The sequence below is a fragment of the Pristis pectinata genome, chromosome 14 (genome assembly GCF_009764475.1).
Source record: "Pristis pectinata isolate sPriPec2 chromosome 14, sPriPec2.1.pri, whole genome shotgun sequence".
NCBI lineage: Eukaryota > Metazoa > Chordata > Chondrichthyes > Rhinopristiformes > Pristidae > Pristis > Pristis pectinata.
In genome coordinates this window covers 8,834,195-8,861,066 of record NC_067418.1, presented here as the reverse complement: position 1 = coordinate 8,861,066, position 26,872 = coordinate 8,834,195, and the positions used below count along the sequence as shown (strand labels likewise).

Sequence of the window (26,872 nt, the reverse complement as noted above, 5' to 3'; positions counted from 1 at the left end):
ACCAACCTTCGTGTCATCTGCAAACTTACCAACCCACCCTTCCACATCCTCAACCAAGTCATTTATAAAAATCACAAAGAGCAGGGGTCCCAGAACAGATCCCTGCGGAACACCACTGGTCACCGACCTCCAGGCAGAATACGCTCCATCTACAACCACACTGTCTTCTATGGGTGAGCCAATTCTGAATCCACACAGCCAAGTTTCCCTGGATCCTATGCGTCCTGACTTTCTGAATGAGCCTTCCATGAGGAACCTTACCAAATGCCTTACGAAAATCCATGTACACCACATCCACTGCTCTACCTTCATCAATGTGCTTTGTCACATCCTCAAAGAAATCAGTCGAACTCGTGAGGCATGACCTGCCCCTCACAAAGCCATGCTGACTGTCCCGAAGCAGCCTATGCTTCTCCAAATGCCCATAAATCCTGTCTCTCAGAATCTTGTCCAGTAATTTGCCCACCACTGAAGCAAGACTCACTGGCCTGTAATTCCCAGGATTATCCTGACTCCCTTTCTTAAACAAGGGAACAACATTTGCCACCCTCCAATCATCCGGCACTGTCCCTGATCAGCAAAGCCAGTTCCCCTTTTACATCTGCCCCTGTCCCTTTTGAAACATTTAAACCCCGGAATATCCAGCAGCCTCCCTCTCTCATTAAAGCCTCAAGTGCTCCACTTCTAACCCTGGTCCACTCCAACAATGGCCGCTCCGCTTATACCTACCTACCTTTTATTTGCTGCTGTTAATTAGCCAATAAATCATAGAATCATAGAACAGTACAGCTCAATACAGGGCCTACGGCCCACAATGCTGTGCTGACCTTTAAACCTCGCCTAAGACTATCTAACCCCTTCCTCCCACATATCCCTCTATTTTAAATTCCTCCATATGCTTATCTAGCAATCTCTTGAATTTGACCAATGTACCTACCAACCACTCTCTTGGTAAAAAACCTCCCTCTGATATCTCCCTTGAACTTCCCACCCATTACTTTAAAACAATGCCCTCTTGTATTGAGCATTGGTGCCCTGGGAAAAAGGCGCTGGCTGTCTACTCTATCTATTCCTCTTAATATTTTGTACACCTCTATCATGTCTCCCCTCATCCCCCTTCTCTCCAAAGAGTAAAGCCCTAGCTCCCTTAGTCTCTCCTCATAATGCATACTCTCCAAACCAAGCAGCATCCTGGTAAATCTCCTCTGCACCCTTTTCCAATGCTTCCACATCCTTCCTATAATGAGGTGACCAGAACTGGACACATTACTCTAAGTGTGGTCTAACCAGAGTTTTGTAAAGCTGCATCATTACCTCGCGGCTCCTAAACTCGATCCCACGACTTGTGAAAGCTAACATCCCATAAGCTTTCTTAACTACCCTATCCACCTGTGAGGCAACTTTCAGGGATCTGTGGATATGAACCCCCAGATCCCTCTGCTCCTCCACACTACCTAGAATCCTGCCATTAACATTGTACTCTGCCTTGGAGTTTGTCCTTCCAAAGTGTACCACCTCACACTTCTCCGGATTGAACTCCATCTGCCACTTCTTAGCCTAGCTCTGCATCCTATCAATGTCCCTCTGCAATCTTCGACAATCCTCTACACTATCCATAACACCACCAACCTTTGTGTCGTCTGCAAACTTTCCAACTCACCCTTCTACCCCCTCATCCAGGTCATTAATAAAAATCACGAAAAGCAGAGGTCCCAGAACCGATCCTGTGGGACACCGCTAGTAACAGCCCTCCAATCTGAATGCACTCCCTCCACCATTAACTATTGACACTTTGCAAATGTGCCTCTTTTTAGACTCTTGCAAGGTGAAACTCACAAGCACATGCACAGAGACTCACCTCTTTTCAAAGCTCCCACTCCAAAAATCTGATGTAACATATTGTTTTAATATTGTTGCTGCAATGGAGCTGGGTGAAACCCAAACTGGGCATCAGTGAACAGGCTGTTGGTAAATAAGTGCCACTGATAGTACTTAATACGACCGTGGCTGAGACCTTGCTGTGATTGACAGCAGACTGATGAGTGAGGGGGAGGAAGGAGCTAGATTGCTTCTGTCAGGCACGGTAGTGCAGCGGTTAGTGTAACACTACTACAGCGCCAGCGACCCGAGTTCAATTCCGTCCACTGTCTGTAAGGAGTTTGTATGTTCTACCCGTGTCTGCATGGGTTTCCTCCGGGTGCTCCGGTTTCCTCCCACATTCCAAAGACGTACGGGTTAGGAAGTTGTGGGCATGCTATGTTGGCGCTGGAGGCATGGCGACACTTGCGGGCTGCCCCCAGAACACTCGACACAAAAGATGCATTTCACTGTGTGTTTCGATGTACATGTGACTAATAAAGATATCTTTTGTGAACAGGACACACTTGGGCACTATTCCACACCATCAGGCAGATGCCACTGTTGTAATGCTACTGGAACAGGTGCGGTTAGTTCTGGGGTGCAGGTCTCCCGTGCTCCAGCTGGGGTGTTGTCTGGTCCTGTAGACTTTGCTGTGCCCAGTGTTCTCAGCTATTTCTTGATAGCACCTGAATGAAGTGAATTGGCTGAAGACTAGCTTCTGTGATGGTGAGGGTCTCAGGAGGAAGCAGAGATGGATCACCCATTTGCTACTTCTGGGCGTTAGCTGCGAATCTTTCTGACGTGTCGATAACACTCATGTGTTGGGCCCCGCCATCACTGAGAATGGGGATATTCTTCAGTCCTGCCCTCCCATTAGCTGGTGAGTTGTTCACCATTATTGACTGGCTGTGATGGGACGACAAAGCTGTGGACTTCAGATGGCTCAGTCTATTGCAAGCTGTTTTTGTTGCTTAGCGCACACGTAGCCAGTCCTGTTTTGCAAGTTCACCTCATTTTTAAGGTGTGTTTGTTGCCTCTCCCGTCAAGTACTTCTCACTGAACCAAGGTGGGTCCCCAACTTGTTCGTAATGGACAGGTGAAAAAGTTTAGCCAGGTGGGGGAGGGGAGGGAGTAGAGTAGAGACAGGGGCTGATAAGTGATGTGTGGAACCAGATAAGGGAGAGATGGAACCAGATGGAGGAGGGGATGGGAAAGATGAACCAAGGAAGAAAAGAAACGGTTTGTGGGTGACGGGCACATGGAACCAGGTGAGGAAGGTGATGAGTCCACATAACAGAGGGGCAGGTGAACAGAGGGACAGAGACCCTGGGTGGGAAATGAACACAGGGGGTGGGTCTTCTGAAATAGGACAACTCAACATCCGGACCATTGGGCTGTAGGCTACCCAGGCGGATTATCAGGTGTTGTTCCTCTAGTTTCTGTTTAGCCTCACTGAAGCAGTGGGGAAGGCCGAGGACAGACAGGCTGACATGAGAATGGGAGCCCCCATACCAACCGGATGCACAAGACGGCCATTGCACACAGAGTGCAGGTGCTCTGCGAAGCAGTTGCCTAGTCTACACATGGTCTCGCTGAGGTGGAGATGACTGTATCGGGAGCAAAGATTCACATGCACGCTGTTTATCTGATGCTATGTGCCTGTGATGCTGCTGCAAGTAAGTTTTTCATTGCACCCGTGCACACATGTGCTTATGACAATAAACTCGTCTTTGACTTTGACCTCCTCCAACCTGGTCTATTGCACTCAGTGCTCAGGATGTGGGATTCAAGGAATACCGGCAAATTGGATCCAAAACTAGCTCAGGAGGCAGAGGGTAATGGTTGTCAACAGGAAGGTGGTTTCCATTGGTGTGCCACAAGGTTCAGTGCTCAATTTGTCGTGTTTGCTATTTGGACTTCAATGTCGGGGACATGAGAGAGAGGTTTGAAAGTGGTACAGCAAGTGACCATGACTTTGACCACAGAGGAAAAAAAAACTATAGACTGTAGGAGGATATCAATGGACTGGGCATTTGGGCAGAAAGGTGGCAAATGGAATTCAGTCCAGATGAAGCGTCTTGTCCCAAAATGTCGACTGTTCATTTCCCTCCATAGATGCTGCCTGACCTGCTGAGTTCCTCCTGCATTCTGTGTGTGTTGCTTCAATCTGAAGAAGTTGGGTTAATGCATTTATGCAGGGGTGACAAAGCAGGGAGCGCACAACAAATGAGAGAATACCGAGGGGTGTGGAGGAACAGAAGGATCTTGGATTATATGTCCACTCATTAGCATGGTGGATGTTACAATGGTATATGTGATGCTTTCCATTATTATCTACGGCATGGAATACAAGAGCAGGGAGGCTGTGCTAGAACTACATACAACACAATCTGAGTAGTGTCACGGTTAGTGTAACGCTATTACAGCGCCAGCGACCTGAGTTCAATTCCGGCCGCTGTCTGTAAGGAGTTTGTACGTTCTCCCCGTGTCTGCGTGGGTTTCCTCCGGGTGCTCCAGTTTCCTCCCACGTTCCAAAGACGTACGGGTTAGGAAGTTGTGGGCATGCTATGTTGGCACCGGAAGCGTGGCGACACTTGTGGGCTGCCCCCAGAACACTACGCAAAAGATGCATTTCACTGTGTGTTTCAATGTATGTGTGACTAATAAAGAAATCTTATCTTACTGCGCACAGTTCGGGTCAGTACTTTATAGGAAAGAAGACGATGCAGAGCAGATGCACAAGGATGTTACAAGGACTGAAATAAAATGAGCTCTGAGACAAATTGGACATCCTAGGATCTTTCTTTCTGATCAGGGAAGGCTGAAGGGAGATGTGTGATCTGTAAAATTATGAATAGTCTGGGTGGAGTAGATCCTATTTTCTTTAAGCAGAAGGAGCAAAAACCAGGGGCATGGATTTAAAATAACTGGTGGAGAGGGATGAAGCGAAGAAATAGGACAATGTTTTTCCCAGAGTGTGGAGGGGTGTGGAGCTCACTCTCCGACTGGGCAGCAGAAGCAGAACCCTCACCACATGTAAACAGTACTTGGGTGTGCACTGAAGAGCCGGACCCTGCAGGGCTATGGACACAGTGCTGGAAGGGGAGAACGAGACCCGGTAGATCCTTTACAACCAGCTGGCCCTCTATGTGGTAAACAAAAAATGTCCATGATTATTTGAGTCTTACTGAAAATGGTATTGGTTTACTATTGTCACTTGTACCGAGGTACAGTGAAAAACTTGTCTTTACATACCGTTCATACAGATCAATTCATTACACAGTGCATTGAGGTAGTACAGGATAAAACAATAACAGAATACAAATGCTGTATGTCAGTAAAAATGCTCTGTTGTCAGTCTGGAATAGAACACAGAACAGTACAGCACAAGGACAGGCCCTTCGGCCCACAATGTCTGTGCCGACTGTGATGCCAAATTAAACTAATCCCACCTGCCTGCACATCTCCCTCCATTCCCTGCATGTTCATGTGCCTGTCTAAACGCCTTTTAAACGCCTCTATTGTATCTGCCTCCACCACCACCCCTGGCAGCACATTCCAGGCACCCACCACTTTCTGTGTAAAAAAAACTTACCCCACACATCCCCTTTAAACTCCCCCCTACCCCCCACCTTAAAGCTATGCCCCCTAGTATTTGACATTTCTACCCTGGGAAAAAGACTACCCTATCTCTGCCTGATTTATAATTTCATAATCTAATTCATAATTTCATAATATCATAATTTTATAAACTTCTATCAGGTCTCCCCTCAGCCTCCAAAGCCAGAGAAAACAACCCAAGTTTGTCCAACCTCTCCTTATAGCTCATACCCTCTAATCCGGGCAGCATCCTGGTGAACCTCTTCTGCAAACTCGTGGAGTGGAATCCTGCATTGCATTCAGAGCAACAGTCCAGGCATAATTCCCTCTCTCATCTTGTTTTAAATCAGTGTGTTCTAACTTTAGATCACACCTACAGCAACTGCATTATTGGTCTCTTTCATTTCAGGTCGAGTTGAATGCATAATTCAAGTGAATCTCCAGAGAAGCAAATCAACGCCACAGAATTGATCAGAACATATCCTTTGAAATGTGGGAAGCAGTAACAGTGAACGTGTTGTGAATAACGCGACTTTGTTCTAGATTCAGCCCCAAGGGGCCACTTAGGTGTAGCCGGTTGTACCTCCGATTACAGTAACTCCCTCTCAGGCACCGACAGCGAGGAAGGTGTGGACGTTGACTTCATTATATGTCATCTTATTTTCCTTGGGTGTTGTGCGATTCAGGATGGTGCTGAATTCGGTGCACTGGTTCCTCAAGGGTCTTCGCCTGCACGACAACCCAGCCTTACAGCGAGCTCTCTCGGGAGCTGACACTGTCCGATGCGTTTACATTTTGGACCCGTGCTTTGCAGGGTCGTCAAACATCCAGATCAACTGGTGGAGGTTTGTGGATTTTGTTTGATTTTTCCTTTCCCCCCTCCCACCACCAGGATTGTGCCCCCAGTTGCAGCAATGATTGAGCGGCACAGGGGCAGTGCTAAAATGACAAGCCATTGGCGACTTATCTGCTCTGTTGTTGATCTCTCCTGAAGACTGTGGTTTAACTTCTACATTTCCTAACACAAGGCGCCTCCATCGTGTTTGTGGTTGTTTTTAACAGCAGAGAAGGGTGGGAATGAGACAGGAAGTTCAATTGATTAGATTCAGATTAGTTCATTGTTATATACACCAGGGTGCAATGAAATTGAGAAGTCAAGGTCGAGTTTATTGTCACATGCACAACTGCATGTATGCACGGGTGCAACATATGCACAGGTGCAATGAGAAACTTGCAGCAGCATCGCAGACACAACATTGCATCATATGAGCAGCATTCACAAGAGAAACAAACATAAATTATAGATAATTTTTACAAGAAAACACAAAAAGGACAAACAAAAACAAATTCAATTTTAGTGCAAAGTGATCAAAGCAGTAATAGTTTTCCTCTACTGAGGTAGTGATTAGGGTTGTGCAGGTTGGTTCAGGAAGCGAATGGTTGAAAGGAAGGAGCTTTTCTTGAAGCTGGTGGTGTGGGACTTCAGGCTTCTGTACCTCCTGCCCGATGGTAGCTGCGAGAATTCCTTGTTGGCGTAAAGCTCAGAGAGTAAACAGCAAACATGGTAATAGTGAGTACTAACAATCAATATGGCGACTTGCAAAACAGCAGAATGGTGCAAAGATTGTAGTGCAAACTGAAGTAGTGCAATAATGGGTGACGTAGGATTTATCTCATCCCTGAACTCCAGAACTGGCTCCAGTTAACATCAGTGGTCCAGCCCTTAGGTGGGTTTTCAGTTATGACCTGAGCAGGAGTAGACCATCTGGCCCTTCGAGCCTGCTCCGCCATTCAATAAGATCATGGCTGATCTGGCCGTGGACTCAGATCCACCTACCTGCCTCTTCCCCATAACCCTTAATTCCCCTACTATGCAGAAATCTAACTGTGTCTTAAATATATTTAATGAGGTAGCCTCCACTGTTTCCCTAGGCAGAGAATTCAGCAGATTCACCACTCTCTGGGAAAAGCAGATTCTCCTCAGCTCCATCCTAAATCTATTCCCCCGAATCTGGAGGCTATGTCCCCAAGTTCTAGTCTCACCTACCAGTGGAAACAACCTTCCTGCCTCTATCTTATCTGTCCCTTTCATGATTTTATATGTTTCTATAAGATCCCCTCTCATTCTTCTGAAAGACATTCTTGATTGTCTTGAGTGCATCTACCCATCAGCCTTGTCTAGAAGTTAAATGGTTCTTTGTCATTCTAAGTTGAAGTATTTGAACTGCTCACTCTTCTGTTTCCTCCCCACTGGAGCCTCTTGGATTTGGGAGGGGCGAGAGGCGGTGGTACATTGGTCGACAAATTAGTGCTAGTTTACCGTGGAGTAAAGTTATGTCACCAAAGGCATGCCACCAAATACTCCAACAAACTTCTACACATACACTGTTGAACGTATCCTGACCGATTGTATCGTGGTCTGGTACAGCAATTCCAATGCACAGGAGTACAAGAGGCTGCAGAGAGCAGTGGACACAAGCCTGGTCCATCACAGGCACGGCCCTCCCCACCTTGACAGTATCTACAGGAGGCGCTGTCCTCAAGAAGGTGGCATCTATCATCAACAATCCCCACCATCGGGGTCATGCCCTCTTCTCACTGCTACTATGAGGCAGGAGGTACAGAAGCCTGAAGTCCCGCACCACCAGGTTCAGGAACAGCTAATTTCCTATAACTATCAGGTTCTTGAACCGACCTGCACAACCCTAACCCTACCTCAGCAACGGGAACACTACGGACCACCTCTTGCCCTATCATGGACTTGTCTCTGATCGTGTCTTTATTTGCACTAATGTCTTGTATCGCAAAGTTTTTGTTTTTCTCCCTTCACTGTCTTGTATAATTTGTATCTGTACCTATGTGCCTATGTTGCTGCTGCAAGCAAGTTTTTCATTGTACCTGTACCTCACCATACTTGTGCACATGGCAATGAACTTGACTTATGTAGCACTTCAACAACCAGAGGGTGTAGGACTTTGGAACTCTTCCACACGTAGTAATTGGTGGATTGTTAATTTTAAGTTGGGGGTTAAGATTCCAGACACCCAGTGATGTAAAGGGATATGAGCGAAAGGGAGGTATATGGACTGAAGTCACAGATCAACGTGATGCTGGATGGTGGGACAAACTTGCCACACTGAAAATCCCCCTCCTATTCCCATGAATGGCAATTTTGTTTAAACTTGTAAAACAAACACAATCTAATGTGAACACTGGGCTGTTAAAATGAAAATCTAGAATGGATAAGGTCAAATATTTTCTAGTCTGCTTGTTGGAGATCTATCATGTAAGTGCTGCAACTTCATGTATGTCAATGGCAAATCTCTAGGTACAAACGCAGGAGCAATGCAACTTCAGACAATAATTTACATATTCCCATATGTTCCTGTGTTTGTGGCAACGCTGGGAATTATTGTCTGATGACACTTTAATGAAGGTGAGTTCTGTATCCTCAGCATTATTTCCAGAGCGATATCCAGCCCAATGTGGCTGAGAATTTGCTGAGAAATGATAGTGGTCCTGAACCACAGGAATTTAACTGTTTACACATAAGCAGCACAGGGATTTCTGCATGTGTATATTCAAGTAGGAATCGGCAAGTTCCAGTATCTTCTAGTCATCCTTGAACACAATGAGTTTTAGATGATGTTTAGTGTTGCTGTGATAGACGGATCACTGATGCAGCATGATTCATTGTTAAGGGACTACCTAACACATTGGTGATAAGTGCAGAATAAAAAACCAGTTGCAACTCAGTTGATCATCAGATTCTTTCTCCTGAAGAGATTCCATGTATTGGAAAAGGCAATGTCATTGATGTGAATTCTTGAGCAACTGCAGATAATGCACCAATTACTTGCTGCATTATCTAAAGTTGCTCATGAATTCACATCAATGACATTGCCTGTTCCAAAAGATGTGGTAAGTTATATATAAAAAAATTCTTTCTCATCTTCAGACTTTTTTTCTCTTTTCTCTCAAGGTTCCTTATTCAGTGCTTAGAAGATCTGGATACCAGTCTGAAGAAATTAAAATCCAGGCTCTTTGTTATCCGAGGGCAACCCACTGATGTATTTCCGAGATTATTTAAGGTAATAACATTTCACTGGCATGATGCAGTTTGATATGTTTCAGTATTAATTGTCTTTTGAGAGATTTTTGACATCAGCTTTTAACATTACACACCCAAACTTGGTAAAAATAGCTTTTTAGGAGTTGGAGATGTATTTGTGAAGAATTCATAGACTACGCTGTATTGGATATTTGATTCTGCATGCTGTTCTTATTTATAAAATCCATAGGTTCCTGTTATTTTTTTCAGTCACACTTTTGTGTCGCACACAGATATATACAAAGGTGATTGTCTATATAAGCTAGAGTGACAAACTCCTGGGTAACATGAGCACCAATTTTGCTCTCCCTCTTGCTCTGCCATTAACACAGACTAAACCCAATTACTTCAACTAATTGTACTTTTCCATCTCCGCAATTGACTATTAATTATTTCTGAAGTGTGGGTGCTGTGCTACTGTAGAAGGCAGCAGCCATTTTACGCAAAGCAAACTCCTTCAAACGGCAATGTGATAATGACCAGTAATCTATTTTAGATGGTATTGATTGAAGGGTAAATATTTGCCAGGACACCAGGGAGAACTTACTCTTTTTCAGATAATGCTATAGGATTTTTGTTGCTTATCTACCTGAGAGACCAGAAGACGCTCAGGTTAACATTTTTTCAAAAAATAACAACTTGACTGCTGCCTCAGTAGCTCACTGAATGCCAGCTTGAATTACTTAAAACGTTTTTACATCTTTCTTTCATTTTGTCACCACCACCACCCCTAGCCAAGTTTCACATGGGAAGTAGTAAGGGTAATTCTCATCCTAATATTGAATGTTAAACAATAAAACAAACTGCTGGAGGAACTCAGCAGGTCAGGCAGCATCTGTGGAGGCAGAGGACGTTCGACGTTTCAGGTCGAGACCCTGCATCAGTACAACATCTGCAGTCTCTTGTGTCTCCATGCTTTGAGTGATTAGCACGTAGTGCACTATAATATTTTGCAAGTTTTTGCTGTTTAAATGAGCATCCAGCTCCTGTGACCTGAGTCCCAACTGTGAATGATGCAGTTTATTTCCCTACCCAAGGAATGGAATGTGACACAACTGACTTTTGAGTATGATTCCGAGCCTTTTGGAAAGGAGAGAGATGCTGCCATTATGAAACTGGCAAAAATCGCTGGGGTAGAAGTCACTGTACAAATCTCGCATACCTTGTACGATGTTGACCAGTAAATTCCTTTTTTACTTGAACCTGCTCTTCCAATCAATAAGATTGTGATTGACCTACTTCAACCAGACCCTCTCACCCTAGACCCCTGTCCTTGGACTCCAGTCTTGAACATGCTTGATAACTGAGTATCCCTCGCCCTACTGGAGTGAATATTTCAAAGATTCACAATTCCCCGGAAAAACTTTCTTCTCATCTCTACCGTAAATGCCAATATTCTGAGACTGTGATCTTTGTTCTAGATTCATAAACCAATAGAAACAGCATCAAAATATTCAAATATTGAACAGGATATATTATAAAATAAATATTATGCAGCAATCAGGAAGATATGTTGTTACATAGCTTCTTTTATTTTTATTTCTAGATGTTTTAAAAAATACTGTAAAAACTTACAAACTGTAATAGTGAGCTTTGAACATCGTCACTAACTTATCATAGCTCTTTCTGGTTACATAAGGACACGCTAGTTTCCGTGTGTGTGTCTGTGTGTGTTGCAGTTGAGATACGAGTATTTTGCCACCTGCTGGCAGAGTTATAAAGAGAAAGGTCACACTGCAGTGCATGGGAAGTATCAGTCAGTTACATCAAACCGTGTCATGTCACGCCACAGTACATGTGCCGGATGAAGTAAATCAAACAAACATCTAGTATCTGTCTGATATTAAACCTTTTGAGGCAGGAAATGTATTAGGAGATAGGGAATGGTTATATAAACCTAGAAGTAGATTTTTTTCTTAGAAAACCTAAATAATTTTTATTTAATAAAAACAATACATTTAGTATAAATGAGCTGGTACTTTGCTTTCATTAGGGAATCAAGGATTATGGGGTTAGTGCAGTAAAGTGGCAGACAACAGATCAGCCATGATCTTATTGACTGGCAGAGCAGGCCTACTCCTGAGTGGCCTTTAGGTCTTGCACCATACTGCTGCTGCTGCAAAACAACAAATTTCACAGCATTTGTCAGTGATAGTAAATCTGATTCTGATTTTTTTATGTTATTATTTCAGAACCTGTTGATCTATATTTTTTAAAATTATATTTTCTATAACAAAATAATAGGGCAGATCTTTCATTGCCCAGGGGTTTGCTTGACCAGTTGTGGGCCCAGATGCAGTATCCTGCTAGGAGGTTAGATCCCAGACCAGCAGTGGGACCTAGAACACTGTGCAGCCTCTTCCAGTGAGGCTTTGATAGCCAGTGAGGTCTCACCCCAAGCTCACAGACTGTCAAGTTGCCTCTGAAATTGAGTGTTTGTGAACGTCTTTGGTGTTCAAAAACACCCAAGAACTATTAAAGAATAAAACAATGCTAACATTTAAATTATTTTAAAGGATGTAGGATTAAAATGTTAAAAAATAAATGCACACTTACTTGAAAACAATTAACTTAATGAAAAAGTCTACTAGCTATTTTCCAAGCAGTTGTTTCTTCCCCTTAGTTTAAAATTTCTTTTGATATCTCCTTTATAAAGCATTATGAAATGTTTCTACATTAAAGATGCTAAATAAATCCACGTTATTATTATTAGTGTTGAAGCAAAGGTATCACTTCTTTTAGTATTTGCTATGAGTGGTAAAAATGTCCCTGTTATTACTTGCAGAATAATTAAGGCAAATGGTAATAAAGCCCCCCTCACGTACAAACGATTCTGTGCAATCATCAGAAAACTGAAGTTACATAAAGCTCCTGTCAATACTGTGACACTGGACCAGATGGAAAAGTGCACACAAAATATCCAAGAAAGCCACCATGAACAGTACGGAATACCATCGCTGGAAGAACTTGGTAAATATTGATAGCATTTGCATCTAAATAAGTTGTAGAATCAGTCTTGTTGCTGTTAAATTTAACCTGTAAAATGTCTTTGAATTGGAACCAACGGTGTCCAATCAGGTGGACAGTATAGTTAATGAATGAGGAGGGGTTGGTTTTCATATATAGTTGGGAAAACCAGTATCCAACATCATATGCAGTTATGCCTATTTAACAAAATGTCAACCTAAAGACAGTTATTACTTATTTAGCATACTTTGCTATTATGCATCACAGCCAATGAAGTACTTTACTGCCTTATTAAGGAAGTAATTGCAAGACATTTACAAAGTCATAAGGGAAGACCCTTGACAGAGGTCAATCAAACCAGCCCCAGACATCGTTGCAAGAGTTCCACAGTGCAGTGTCCTAGGCCAAACTATCTTCAGCTGCTTCCTCTGTGCCCTTCCTTCCTTCATAAGATCCAAACTGAGGATGTTTGCAGATGATTGCACAATGTTGAATTCGTATGCAACTCCTCAGCAAATGAAGCAGCTCATGCCTGCATGCAGGAAGATCTAGGTAACGCCCACGTGGGGTTTAAAAAGTTGCACCACATAAGTGCCAGGCAATCATGCTTCAAAAAGAGAGAGTCTAACCACCTACTTTCAATATTCAGTGGCATTACCTTTGACGAGTCCCCCGCCAACAATATCCTGGGGATCACCATTCACCAGAAACTCAACTGGACCAGCCACATAAATGCCACAGCTACAAGAACAAGCTGGGTACACGGCAGCAAGTGACTCACCTCCCTTCCACCATCTACAATGCACAAGACTGAAGAACGATGGAATACTCTCCAGTTGCCTTCATGAAAGCAGAGCCTACAGCTCTCAACAAGCTGAATGCCATGCAGGACAAAGCAATCGTCTTGATTTGGCACCACATCAACCATCCTGCACATTCATTCCCTCTACCACCCACAACACACATAGTGGCTGCAGTGTCTCCATCTACAAAATATACCGTAGTTACTCACCCAGGATACTCCGACACAGCACATCTCAAACACCCAACCTCTACCAGCAGGAAGGACAAGGGTAGCAGGCCGTTCTCCATACATCCTGACTGTGATGTGATGCATAATAGCAAAGTATGCTAAATAAGTAATAACTGTCTTTAGGTTGACATTTTGTTAAATAGGCATAACTGCATATGATGTTGGATACTGGTTTTCCCAACTATATATGAAAACCAACCCCACCTCATTCATTAACTATACTGTCCACGTGATTGGACACCGTTGGTTCCGATTCAAAGACATTTTACAGGTTAAATTTAACAGCAACAAGACTGATTCTACAACTTATTTAGATGCAAATGCTATCAATATTTACCAAGTTCTTCCAGCAATGGTATTATCTAATACTTTTAATGTAGATTAACTAGTTATTTGTCTTGTGTCACCTTGCCCAATGTAAAGTTGGAGTATAGTCATTAAGAGGGAGAGGCTTGAGGATATGGGGTTATGGTAAAACAGTTCCTAAATTCAACTTCATCAAGTCATTTGAGGAGTTTATTATTAATTATGAAGCAAAACATTGCAGATGCTAGAAATCTGGGGAAAAAAATGAGAAATTTATTATTTGTGCTATATAAATGCTGAAATTATTTTGTGTTACTATTAGTTCAGTCTCGGAAGTATGTTCACATCTACTGCTGTTAGGTCAATAAACAATCTGCTGGAGGAGCTCAGCGGGTCGAGCAGCATCTGTGGGAGGGGGGGGGTGGAAGGAACTGTTGGCGTACAATGCACGAAAATTTCTCTACCCCCCCAATTCCACCCCCCCCCCCCACCACACAGGTTCTGCTTAACTAAGTATGTGCTAGGATCAGTCTTGCTGCTGTTAAATTTAACCAGTAAAATGTCTTTGAATTGGAACCACCAGTGTCCAGTCAGGTGGACAGTATAGTTAATGAATGAGGAGGGGTTGGTTTTAATATATAGTTGAGGAAACCAGTACCCAACGTCATGTGCAGTTATGCCTATTTAACAAAATATAAACCTGAAGAATCTGCAGTCTCTTGTGTCTCGTACTGCTGTTAGATAGTGGTGTTAATTTTTTTCTTCCTTTATTTTCCCGATCCCTCTTCTCCATTCTTGTTTTATTTACTCTTGTTGTCCACCTGTTCACGCAGTGTCATAGGAAGGATTAAGTTTAGGAAATATGAATCAAATAGTACAATTTTAAAGGGATGCAGGAACAGAGATGTATGGATCTATGTACTCAAGTCTTATAAGGTGAGAGAACAATTTGTGAAAGGTATTAATAAGGTATAGGATCTTTAGTTTTATGAATTGTATGCAAAAAAATAAGGAAACTATGATAAGATATCTATATGAGTCACATGTACATCAAAACACACAGAGAAATGCATCTTTTTGCATAGTGTTCTTGGGGCAGCCTGCAAGTGTCGCCACGCTTCCAGCGCCAACATAGCATGCCCACAACTTCCTAACCCATACAGCTTTGGAATGTGGGAGGAAACCGGAGCACCCGGAGGAAACCCATGCAGAGAGAACATACAAACTCCTTACAGACAGTGACTGGAATTGAACCCGGGTTGCTGGCGCTGTAAAGCGTTACGCTAACCGCTACACTACTGTGCCTGCCCTAAAACCTTAAGAAAGCACTCGCTAGTTCTCAGCTGGAACATTGTGGTCAATTCTGGGCCAAACATTAGAAATGGAGACACACAAGAGACTACAGATGCTGGAATCTGGAGTGAAAAGCAAACCACTGGAGAAACTCAGCAGAGTACAAATGAAGGGTCTCGAGCTGAATCATTGACTGAGCATTTACCCCCACAGATGCTGCCTGACCCGCTGAGTTCCTCCAGCAGTTTGTTGTTTTGCAATACATTGGAAATACCTTGGGACAGGAGCCAAAATTTACTGACACACTACCAGTGAGAAGTTCTGTGGGGAATTCAGGTTATTCTCCAAGGAGATAAGTTTGAGAGGAAATTTGATAATGGGTTTTAAAAGTATGAGTCATTTTTGTAGGGAAGATAGAGCTAAACCCTTCCATGCAGCAGAAGAGTTAATAACCAGAGGATGTATATAGGGTGGCTGGCAAAAGAACTCGAGGCGAGATGAGGGGAGCTGGATTTTTAACAGTGACGTGCTATGATTTGGAGGGCATTGCCTGAAAGTAGAGTGGAAACAGATTCAGTAGTAATATTCAAAGTGGAATTGGGTAAATACTTAAAGGAAAAATGTTTAAAGGGATACATTGCAAGTGCCAGGGAGTGGAATCATTTGGACAACCCTGCCAAAGATTCAGCACCACATACTCATGATGCGTGGAATCATTCCATAATTCTTTCCAGTTCTGATTCCTGCCTAGCTTGATGGGTCAGTAGGAAGAGGAGTCTTGCTGAAACATCACTGAAGACTACAGGAAAAATGCATCATTCAGCATGGAATTCATAAATAACCGTGCTGTTTTCCAGGATCTGATACAAGTGAACTTGATCGGGCTATATGGCAAGGAGGGGAGACTAAAGCTTTGGCATGGCTCTACAGATACTTTGAAGAAAAGGTACTCCAAAGTGCCTTTTTATCTTCATCTGTTGTGGTTATGATTATTATCATTCGTATATCATCTATGGCCTCCTTCCTCAAAACAATTCCTTTCACTTTCTGGGATCTGGATATCTTCCAACTCACAATTTCAAAAGAATCTTCCTTTCTCAACCAATTTCGCCATCTTTAATCGAGGTTATTTTAATATTAGCATCATATTTTTCAACCTTTCCCTTGTGAATTGCCTCTGGGCATCTTTACTACATCGTAGGTTGCGTGCAAGTTGCTGCTCTGGTTGGTTAATATTTCAACCAGACATATAAAATGAATCATGCATTGCCACAAGAATATACTTTTCAATGTATTTTGCTAGCTTATGGTTCGAGATAGATGCTGTAGAGGTTCAAACAGAAACATTACCAGAATGCAGACTGAATTCTAAACAATATACAAATGCTACTCATCAATGGATTTAAATGTTCCCTTTAACAAGATTAAAAATAACATCAGATTATTCAATAATATTTTTAAAAAATGATAATGACTATTTTATTTCTACTAAATATAATTTGCCCACTGGATTATGCCTTCATTCAGACTAATGAATTTTAAATTTAAAAATGACGCAGAAAAATAATTCAGTATAAAGTTGGTGTGGTGTATATGTATAGCATTCTGAAAACTGGAAATCTTTGCTCTTAAGGCACACCGAAAACTAGGTTTTCAGTATAATTTAAGAGGTGATCAGTGTAGTTTTATATTTCCGAGTGCTTTGTGCAATAAAATCAGATGATCCCCAACACATCAACTTAGATGGGAAGGACTGCACTCGTAAGTGTTCTCATTTCTTTTCCTTAAGTATACCCCACTTCCTGCACCTTATCGCTGGTGAATTTATATATATGTGGCACCTTTTACACCTAGGGAGACACAAATGCCTTGCAGGCAATGAAATTCTTTGAAAGACAGCACTCCTGAAACTTCAGCACTTCCACAATATCAAAACATGATGATGCTGGAGGAGTTCAGCAGTTCCTCCAGCATCATCGTGTTTTTCATCTAGATTCCAGCATCTGCAGTCCTTTGTTTCTCCACAATATTAAACTTTACTTTGAACATAGAACATTACAGCACAGTACAGGCCCTTCGGCCCACAATGTTGTGCTGAAATTTTATCCTGCTCTAACATCCATCTAACCCTTCCCTCCCACATAGCCCTCCATTTTTCTATCATTCATGTGCCTATCTAAGTGTCTCTTAAATGCCCCTAATGTATCTGCCCCCACAACCTCTGCCAGCAGTGCATTCCATGCACCCACCACTCCCTGTGTAAAACAACTTACCTCTGGCATTCCTCCCCCCCCCCCCCCCATACCTTCCTCCAATCACCTTAAAATTATGTCCCCTCATGTTAGCCATTTTCACCCTGGAAAAAAGTCTCTGACTGTCCACTCGATCTATGCCTCTTATCATCTTGTACACCTCTATCAAGTCACCCCTTATCCTCCTTTGCTCCGAAGAGAACAGCCCTAGACCTCTCAACCTATCCTCATAAGACATGCTCTCCAATCCAGGCAGCATCCTGGTAAATCTCCTCTGCACCCTCTCTAAAGCTTCCACATCCTTCCTATAATGAGGCAGCCAGAAATGAGCATAATGTAGCGGTTGCTACCGCGGAATAAAACAAGACTCTACTCGGAGGATTGCCAAACAGAACTGGTTTATTTTCCCGCCTTGCGCGGGCCCTTTAAGGGAGAATGTTCCCGCCCAAAACAACTGGCAATGACGTAAGTCCTACGTCATCAGGACTTTCCCGCGCGCTGGTTCTCCCTGTCGCTCGGAAAGACGAGGCCCGCCGCCATCTTGGGCCTCGTCGCTCCGACGCCGCGCAACCCGATTGCCGAGCCGGTTCGCCCGACTAGACGGTGAGTCGCCACAATAATACTCCAAGTGTGGCCTAACCAGTGTTTTTGTAGAGCTGCAACATTACCTCGCGGCTCTTGAACTCAATACCCCGACTCTCTGGCCTGTAATTCCCAGGATTATCCCTACTCCCTTTCTTGATCAAAGGAACAACATTTGCCACCCTCCAATCATCTGGCACTACTCCTGTGGCCAGTGAGGATGCAAAGATCATCGCCAAAGGCGCAGCAATCTCTTCCGTCGCTTCCCATAATAACCTTGGATGTATCCCATCCGGCCCCGGTGACTTATCTATCCTAATGTTTTTCAAAAGTTCCAGCACATCCTCTTTCCTCACATCGACATGCCTGAGCGTATCAGCCTGTTAAAGCTGTTACAGCTTAGATTTTCTGTTCAAGATTCTGGAGTGGGGTCTAAGTTCTGGAATTCCCAGCCTAAACCACAGTAAAACCTACAAGGTTCAGGACCAAGAATTGAGAATTAGGAAGAATTAATATGGGTCAAAATGCAATGGGCCAACATGGTGTCTGGCTGTGTTATAAGTTTCTATGATTCAGTACCTTTCCTTAAACCACTTTCTTTTCATCAAGCTTTTGAATCTCTCTTTAGTGACCAGGGTGTCACTTTCAGTTTATCACATGGTTAATGGACTCCAGCAGAAGTGTAGACTAATACTTCAGCATTGCATTGTCAGTGGTGCTGTTTTTCAGTTGATCAGTTTAACCTGAGGCCACATCTCCTCCCTTGTCATAACTGAACCCACAGCACTATTTTGACGGAAGAGTGTGGTCCAGAGTTCTTCCCAATATTCAGCCTTCAGCCAACATTGCTAAAAGTAAACAGATTATCCGGCCAATTTTGCTTTTGTGTGCTGGTGTGAGTTGTGCGTAAATTGTCTACATAAGCACACTTACAAAATGTAAAGCATCATGAAACATCAGAACCAGTGAAGTATGATATAGAAGTGTCTGTCACTTCTTAAGATCCTGAAATGGGGATCCTTGTTGTTTTGTGCATTATCATGGTGTCTCTCAACAAAATAGCAGTTTTCTCAAAGGACTGGCGGGGCTGAGGGGTGACCGTATAGAATTTAGGGGCACAGTCTTTACCCCAGGTAAGGGAATCCAAAACTAGAGGGTATAGGTTTCAAGTGAGAGAGGAAATATTTAAAAGGGACCTGAGGGACAACTTTTTCACACAGAGGGTGGTGGGTACACGGAACGAGCTGCCAGAGGAAGTGGTAGAAGCGGGTAAGATTATGACATTTAAAAGACATTTGGACATTACATTGGTAGAAAAGGATTAGAGGGATATGAGCCAAATGCAGTCAAATGGGACTAGCCCAGGTGGACAACTTGGTCAGCATGGACAAACATAGAACAGTACAGCACAGAAACAGGCCTTTCAGCCCACTTTCAGACAATGATGTGTGCCGACATAGCTATTCCCTCCTACCTACAAAATGCCCATATCCCTCTATTTTCCTCTCATTCATGTGCTCATCCAAGCCCCTCTTAAGAGCCCCCAATGAATTTGCCTCCACCACCCTATCAGGCAACGCATTCCAGGCATCCAGCACTCTCTCAGTAAAAAGGGTACCCCTCAGGTCTGCTCTGAACCTAGCTGCTCTCACCTTAAATGCGTGCCCTCTGGTATTGGATCACTCAATAATGGGAAAAAGATATTGCTTGTCCACCCTATCTATGCCGCTCATAATTTTATACACTTCCAACAGATCACCCCTCAGCCTCCGCCGCTCCAGAGAGAAGAGCCCAAATTGGGCCAAAGAGCCTGTTTCCGTGCTGTGTAGTTCTATGACTCTGTCTTTTTAATTAGAAGTGCTAAGCTGGGGTCATGGTGGTTTACAAAGTAGATGTTAATTTTGCTACAGTTCCCTTTCTTCATCATATATTATAATATTCACAATTTCTTCTTTAAAGCAGAGTGGCGTAGTGGGTGACACAGTGGCACCGTCTCAGACCCGGGTTCAATCCTGACCTTAGGTGCTGGCTGTGTGGAGTTTGCACGTTTTCCCTGTGGCCATGTGGGTTTCCTCCAGGAGTTCCAGTTTCCTCCCACATCCCAAAGACATAGAGGTTTGTAGGTTAATTGGCCACTAAATTGCACCTGGAATATAGGTGAGTGGTAGAATCTGGGCGGAGTTGATGAAAATGTGGAAAGAATAAAAAAAATGGAATTAATGTAGGATTAGTGTGAATGGCTGGTTGATGGTCAGCACAGATTCGATGGGCCGAAGGGCCTGTTTCTGTGCTGTATCTCTCCATGACTCTATGATTATGACTCTGTATAATTGAAGCCATTTAGAATAGTCGAATATGTTCTCTTCCAAAGATGGCCTTTTGTTATTTTTAAAGGCTTTCGCTGCCAGTTATGAAGATCCAACTTTGAACACGGAGTCCTTGATGTCAAGCCCAACAGGATTGTATCCATACCTCTGCTTTGGGTGTTTACCGTGAAGAAAGTTTTATTATACGTTGCTGGAGTTTTATAGGATGATAAGGATGAATGAAATACTGCTTAGTCCTTCAAATGTACATTTGGACACTTCTGTGAAATGTGCTTTGTTTTGTTTTTTCAATGTTGAATTGATTGACTGTTTTTCATACTGGGAGAACTTGTTATACTTTTTTATTTTTGTCCCTGCTTCAACGATACACAATTGCTGTTCCCGACTCTCCCTTAGTCACTCATTGTGATAAACTTAGTCATTCAAAAGGAGGTGCCAAATTATCACACATCAGTGCCTTTTTTTTGACAATCCTTAGTGTTATCCCGTGTGCTCTGGAATTTCCTGGCCTATACCCCACGTGTAAGATTCCTGAACCACTTAACTAATGGAAGAGTGGCTGAGGTGGTTTCCATTGCCTTTCTTTACCTATGTTACCCTCCCATTGGAGGGCTTCAACCAAACCTAAAGATAATATGTGTGTAGAACAAAACACCCCATTATGCATTGAACCCATTGTATTAACAGCAGATGGGCAGGTCTCTGGAGATATCTGGAGTGGAGCTCAAACCCCTCCCTTGACTCAGGCACAGGAAGAGTATCACTGAAGCGTGATCGCCTCTGTGTGTATCCCCTACCAGAGTCAGCCTGGCATTGCTAGAAAGTATCTGCTTTTGGATGCAAAGTCCTTCTCAAAGGTCTTTGAAATGTTTGAGAGGTGTAATAGTGTGTTGTATAGTGCCAGCCTGTGATTATAAGGAGAGATTGGATAGGTTGGGTTTATTCTTACTGGAACGTAGGTGGCTGAGGGATGACTTTATAGAGGTTTAAAAGAATTACCAGGGGCATAGAAAGTATAGAGAGTCAGAATGTTCTTCCTAAGGCAGGGATGTTTAAAACCAGAGGGAACAGATTTAAGGTGAATGGGGGTAATCTGAAGGAAATCTGAGGGTACGTTTTTTGCACAGAGGGTGGTGAATAGTTGGAATGAGCTGCCAGAGGAGGTGGTGGAATCAGATACAATAACAATGTTATTATAGATAGGAAAGGAGTGGAGAGATACAGGCCTAATCCAAGCAACTGGGATCAGCATAGATGGGCATCATAGTTGGCATAGACAAGGGGGGCTGAAAGGGCCTATTTCTGTGGTGTATCTTTTTATGATACTCTGAATCTCTATGATCCTTAATTTTTAATATTAATGATTATCAAGAAAATTTTAACTATCTGATCTATATTGCATAAAATCTAAGTTTTTGTTTGGATAAAAAAATCACAGCAGGCCAAATCTTTTTCTATATGGAGAGTTCCTTAGACGGGAGTTCTTCTGTACTGCTGCAACAAATAACCCAAGGTTTGACAGAATGGAAGGGAACCCTATTTGCCTGCAGATTCCTTGGGACAAGAAACAACAAGCCCTCATGAAGTGGATAAATGGACAAACGGGTTTCCCCTGGATTGATGCAATCATGAAACAACTACGGCAAGAAGGTTGGATTCACCATCTCGCCAGGTGTGCAGTGGGCAGTTTCCTTACAAGAAGTGATCTCTGGATTAGTTGGGAGGAAGGCATGAAGGTGAATATCTCAAATTTAATGATGAATGCGAGTTCCTGTCTAAGCATCTTGTTTGGTCGCACTTCTGTGTTTAAACATTTTCTGTATGTTCAAACTCCTCATGGTCCTCCCTCCCTCTGAGATTTCTGTCTTCCTCCAGTTCTGAAGTCTTTTTATCCCTAATTTTCATTGGTTGGTTACCGGCAGCCATGCCTTTAGCTGCTCAAGCTTTTCACAGTGGAATTTAAGATCTTAAAATCTCTTTCCTCTCTTTGCTCCTTTAAATTGTCCTTAAAGACCACTGTGACCAATCTTTTGGTCACATCAAAAATGTTAAAAGTAGCTTGTTGTCAACTTTTCTCTTCATGAAGTTCTCAGGATGGTCTTATTGGGTTGAAGGCGCCATGTAAATTTGTTGGTGTTAAATCATGAACTTCCTTCATAGAACAAATGGGGGAGGGCTGTTCAGTTCATCTCTCTCAAGGCTATTTTCTTTTTATTACATCCAGTTGTATTTTGAATAATCCTAATGGTTTGTTCTTGCTGCCTTGCCGCACATCTTTCATAGCTATCTGAGCTTGGCTTGGTGGTTAACGTCTTAGTTTCTCATTATTGCTAAACAACTTCAAAATTCTCCTGTATATTCCATATCATAACGTCATACAGCATAGAAACAGGCTCTTCAGCCCACCTAGTCCATACCACCCATTTCCACTGATCCCATTTTATTCTCCCCACATTCCCCTATATTATAAAACCAGCTCAAATTATTTCCCTTTTTAAATTGTTGTGAACCATATATACAAGTGTTCTTGTGAGAAACATTTTATAGCTTTAGCTTATGTGCTTCTTATCTGGTAATGAACCATAAGGATTATTTCAGAGATTGTCTTACGCCAAAAGCACCGTGGAATATGTCATGTTGCGTTCTACGGTCTTTATTTTAAGTGAAAGAATCCAAATTGGAGATTATGTGAGACTAGATAAAACTGATAAGGGGTAAATAAATCTTGTGTATATGGTTTAGATTCTGAAACAAAGAAGGAACAGTATTTAAACCACTGGTGAAGGTGAAAGGAGAAGAAATAGCCTTCTATGGCTTGGTGATTTGGGGAGGGAGAGGGTTGAGGAAAGAAGCTTGCTCTGTGGAGAGAAAGCGCTCCTCCTGGCCCACAAGGAGTGCTGTAAAGGCATTCAACGTTCTCCCAGAGCTGCCTTTGCCTCTTTTGAGAAGCATGGTTCCCTTGGGGAAAACAGCAGGCAGGGTTGTACCTGAAAAAGCAGTGAAGTATGCAGTTTCCACCTTTGTAGACATGCATTGGCAGTCTGCCCTTGTCCCACCATCATTAAACCCAGAGTTGAGCCTGTTTGATTGAATCTGAGACCAACATTTTGGCATCTTCTCTGATTCCAGTTCACCGGTGTCTGATGATCACAGTTTACCCTAAGGACTATTTGAATGTTGGCAAACAAGATCTGAAATTAACTGATCCTTGTTGAGGGATGTTTTGTATTTGGAATATGTTTGTAAATTACTGCCTTCTAGTCACAAGGTTCTCTCTCTCTCTCTCTCTCTCTCTCTCTCTCTCTCTCTCTCTCTCTCTTCTACTGGCACTTTGAAATAGATGAATTGTCAAATGTTGTACATAGTATTTTTAATGGCAGCATTTAAAATAATAATTAACCATGCTTCACTATGTTCGTAAAGTTACTTGGTTATGATATTGGACTGGTACACAGAGGCCTGAATGATTGATCCAGAGACTTCAGGTTGGATCCCACCTAATTAAATCCCACTTAGTTCAATATCCAATAACTTCAGACCCACCAATATAGTTGACACTTAACTGCCACCTGAAATGGCCTAGCAAGCAATTAGGTCAAGAGTTAATTAGGATAGACCATGAATATATAAATGAATTTAAAAAATCCTCTTTTAGGTCTCCAGTCTCACCCCGTTGTTGACAGGATGCTGGTGATTTGTTACCATGCATTTAAAAATCTTACCACAGAGTCAACCTTAAGGAAGTACAGGAACTCAATATATCCTTCCATTATATCCAATTGCCTCTACTGTATTAGCTTATATAGGCCTTGCTGTGCAATAACCTCCTTGTCCTCACCAGTCTCCACCCAAGTCCAACTATGTAATAGAACCATATATTAACTCCCTGTTCTATTGGGAAGAGGGAAATCCATCTGTGTTTCGGACCTGCAGGTGATTTTGGAATTGCATGACTTTATTTTCCAACTCTGCTTCCTCCCAAAACTAAAAACATACAACAGACAGTTACTTTCTTGGTTTCATGGTGGCCACTGGCACATGAGGCAACCACTTCTGTCCGTCCAGGGTAAGGTATAGGCCTTGGCTTGCATCCCAACAGATCCTGGTTCAGTTGATGTTTATCCATGGCTACGTAACCAGCACGCTCATCTCTGGGTTGCTTCCAGATTAAGTCGCTTTAACTCGGATCAGTCGTTAGCCCGATTCATAGCTCCTGACTTGGAATGGTAAACTGCTCCTGGACAGGAGGGACTGGAGAGGCTAGGTCTGTTTTCCCTGGAGCAGAGGCTAAGAGGGGACATGATTGAGGTATATAAAATTATGGGAGCTACAGACAGGGTAGACTCCAGGAAATTTTTCCCTCTGTCAAAGGTGGATGAGATAAGACAAGATATCTTTGTTAGTCACATGAACATCGAAACACACAGTGAAATGCATCGTATTGCGTAGTGTTCTGGGGGCAGCCCGCAAGTGTTGCCACGCTTCTGGCACCAACATAATGTGCCCACAACTTCCTAATCTGTACGTCTTTGGAATGTGGGAGGAAACCGGAGCACCCGGAGGAAACCCACGCAGACTTGGGGAGAACGTACAAACTCCTTACAGACAGTGGCCGGAATTGAACCCGGGTCACTGGCGCTGTAATAGTGTTACACTAACCTCTACACTACTGTGCCTGCCCACTTGAGGACTAGAGGACACAGATTTAGAACAGATTTAGAATAAAACTAGAGGACACAGATTTAGGGTAAAGGGTAAGAGATTTAGAAAGGATCTGAGAGGGACCTTCTCCACCCAGAAAGTCAAAATCAAAGTCAAAGTCGAGTTTATTGTCACATGCACAGGTACATGTGTGCACAGGTACAATGAAGAATCTACTTGCACCAGCATCACAGGTACATAGGATTATATAAGCAGCATTCACATAAATTAAACATAAATTATACACAATTTCTACAAGAAAGAACACGACCAGAACAATAAAAACAAAGTGGTGAGTACCTGGAATGCACTGCTGGAGAGAGTGATGGAAGCAGAGTCACTGACAGCATTTAAGAAGTGTCTAGACATGCACTTAAATCACCTTGGCATAGAAGGCTACAGGTCAACTGCTGGAATATGGGATTAATACAGATAGGTGCCCACTGGTTGGTGTGGATTTGGTGTGCTGAATGGCACACCAAATTCACACCAACCAGTTTCCATGGTGTCTGATTCTATGACTCTAAGCTCTTGATCTGTTTATCTTAAGAGTCACCCTAACTGGAATTGTATGCCTGCCATTATCTCTTGGGATCCCATGAGCCTTCTCTTCAGGTCATGATCCAGTCCGCCAGGAAAGGAAAATACAATAGTTTTGGCAGGTACCATTTGCCTTGGATAGACTGCTAACGCTTACCCTTCCCTTTCAACAGCATCTCTGTTTATTTTCTTTTTAGGTTGTTAATGAAACACTTCTCGATGCTGACTTCAGCGTAACTGCAGGGTGGTGGATGTGGCTGTCCTGCAGTGCGTTCTTCCAGCGGTTCTTTCATTGTTACTGCCCTGTTGGTTTTGGGAGAAGGACCGATCCAAGTGGGGAGTGGGGGTTATGTCAGGTGAGGCTTAATCGTTGTTACTGTGGAAAAACATCTTAAAACCAATGCTGCACCTTTCTGGTTCGTATTCCAGTGCTGACATGGAGAATCGAGTTACACAGCATGGAAAGAGGCCCTTCAGCCCATCTCGTCCATGCCGACCAAGATGTCTACCTGATCTCATCCCACTTGCCTGCATTTGGCCCATATCCCTCTACATCTTTTCTATCTGTGTCCAAATGTCTTTTAGATGTATTTGTACCTGCCTCTGCAGCTTCCTCTGGCAGCTCATTCCATATACCCACCACCCTCTGTGTGAGAAACTTTCCCCTCAGGTCCCTTTTAAATCTTTTCTCTCTCACCATAAATCTATGTCCTCTGGTTTTAGACTCTCCTACCCTGGAAAAAAGACCCTGACCATTCACCTTATCTATACCCCTCATGATCTTATATTCCTGTATAAGGTCACCCTTCAGCCTCCTATGCTCCAGGGAAAACAGTCCCAGCCTATCCAGGGACAATGACATCCTTGTAAATCTTTTCTGTGCCCTTTCCAGCTTAATGGCATTCTCCCTATAGCTGGGCGACCAAAGCTATGCACAATACTCCAAGTGTGGTCTCACCAATGACTTGTACAGTTGCAACATGACATCTTGTTCTAGGGATGAATTCACAGCACAAGAATTGGAGGACTATAATAAAACATTAATTGGCAGGGTCCATCGCAAAGAAGGAAGGAGAACCTCCAGTAATATATAGGTTTACTTTGTCTCTCCATATTATTTTGAACGACAACCCTTCGAAGCCGTGTAAGAGTAGGAAAATATGGTTGTGATAAACGAAAATACCATGTGCATGCAGAATGCACTCATAATTGGAGGGCCACTTTGAGATCAGAGGCTGCAGGCCAAAGTTGTTGCTGACACTTCTGTGTGTGCAGCCTGCTAGCTAGCTCAAGGACCACG

At 43.0% G+C, this 26,872-nt stretch overlaps 1 protein-coding gene across 1 annotated transcript; it reads left to right on the top strand.

Moving 5' to 3' along the window:
- The first annotated feature begins 6,147 nt into the window (after nt 1-6,147).
- LOC127577599 (cryptochrome-1-like) lies at nt 6,148-20,533 on the top strand. Its single transcript, XM_052028861.1, has 6 exons — nt 6,148-6,305; nt 9,443-9,551; nt 10,609-10,751; nt 12,357-12,541; nt 16,028-16,116; nt 20,399-20,533. Exons 1-6 carry the CDS (start codon nt 6,148-6,150, stop codon nt 20,498-20,500), a joined length of 786 nt encoding a protein of 261 aa, XP_051884821.1. The 3' UTR covers nt 20,501-20,533.
- The last annotated feature ends 6,339 nt before the right edge of the window (nt 20,534-26,872 follow it).

Bases quoted from the DNA above. Each gene is read 5' to 3' on its own strand.
- LOC127577599 (XM_052028861.1), top strand. From the start codon at position 6,148: ATGGTGCTGAATTCGGTGCACTGGTTCCTCAAGGGTCTTCGCCTGCAC. The intron at 6,306-9,442 runs GTTTGTGGATTT...TTTTCTCTCAAG, and splicing joins ATCCAGATCAACTGGTGGAG to GTTCCTTATTCAGTGCTTAG. The intron at 12,542-16,027 runs GTAAATATTGAT...GCTGTTTTCCAG, and splicing joins ACCATCGCTGGAAGAACTTG to GATCTGATACAAGTGAACTT.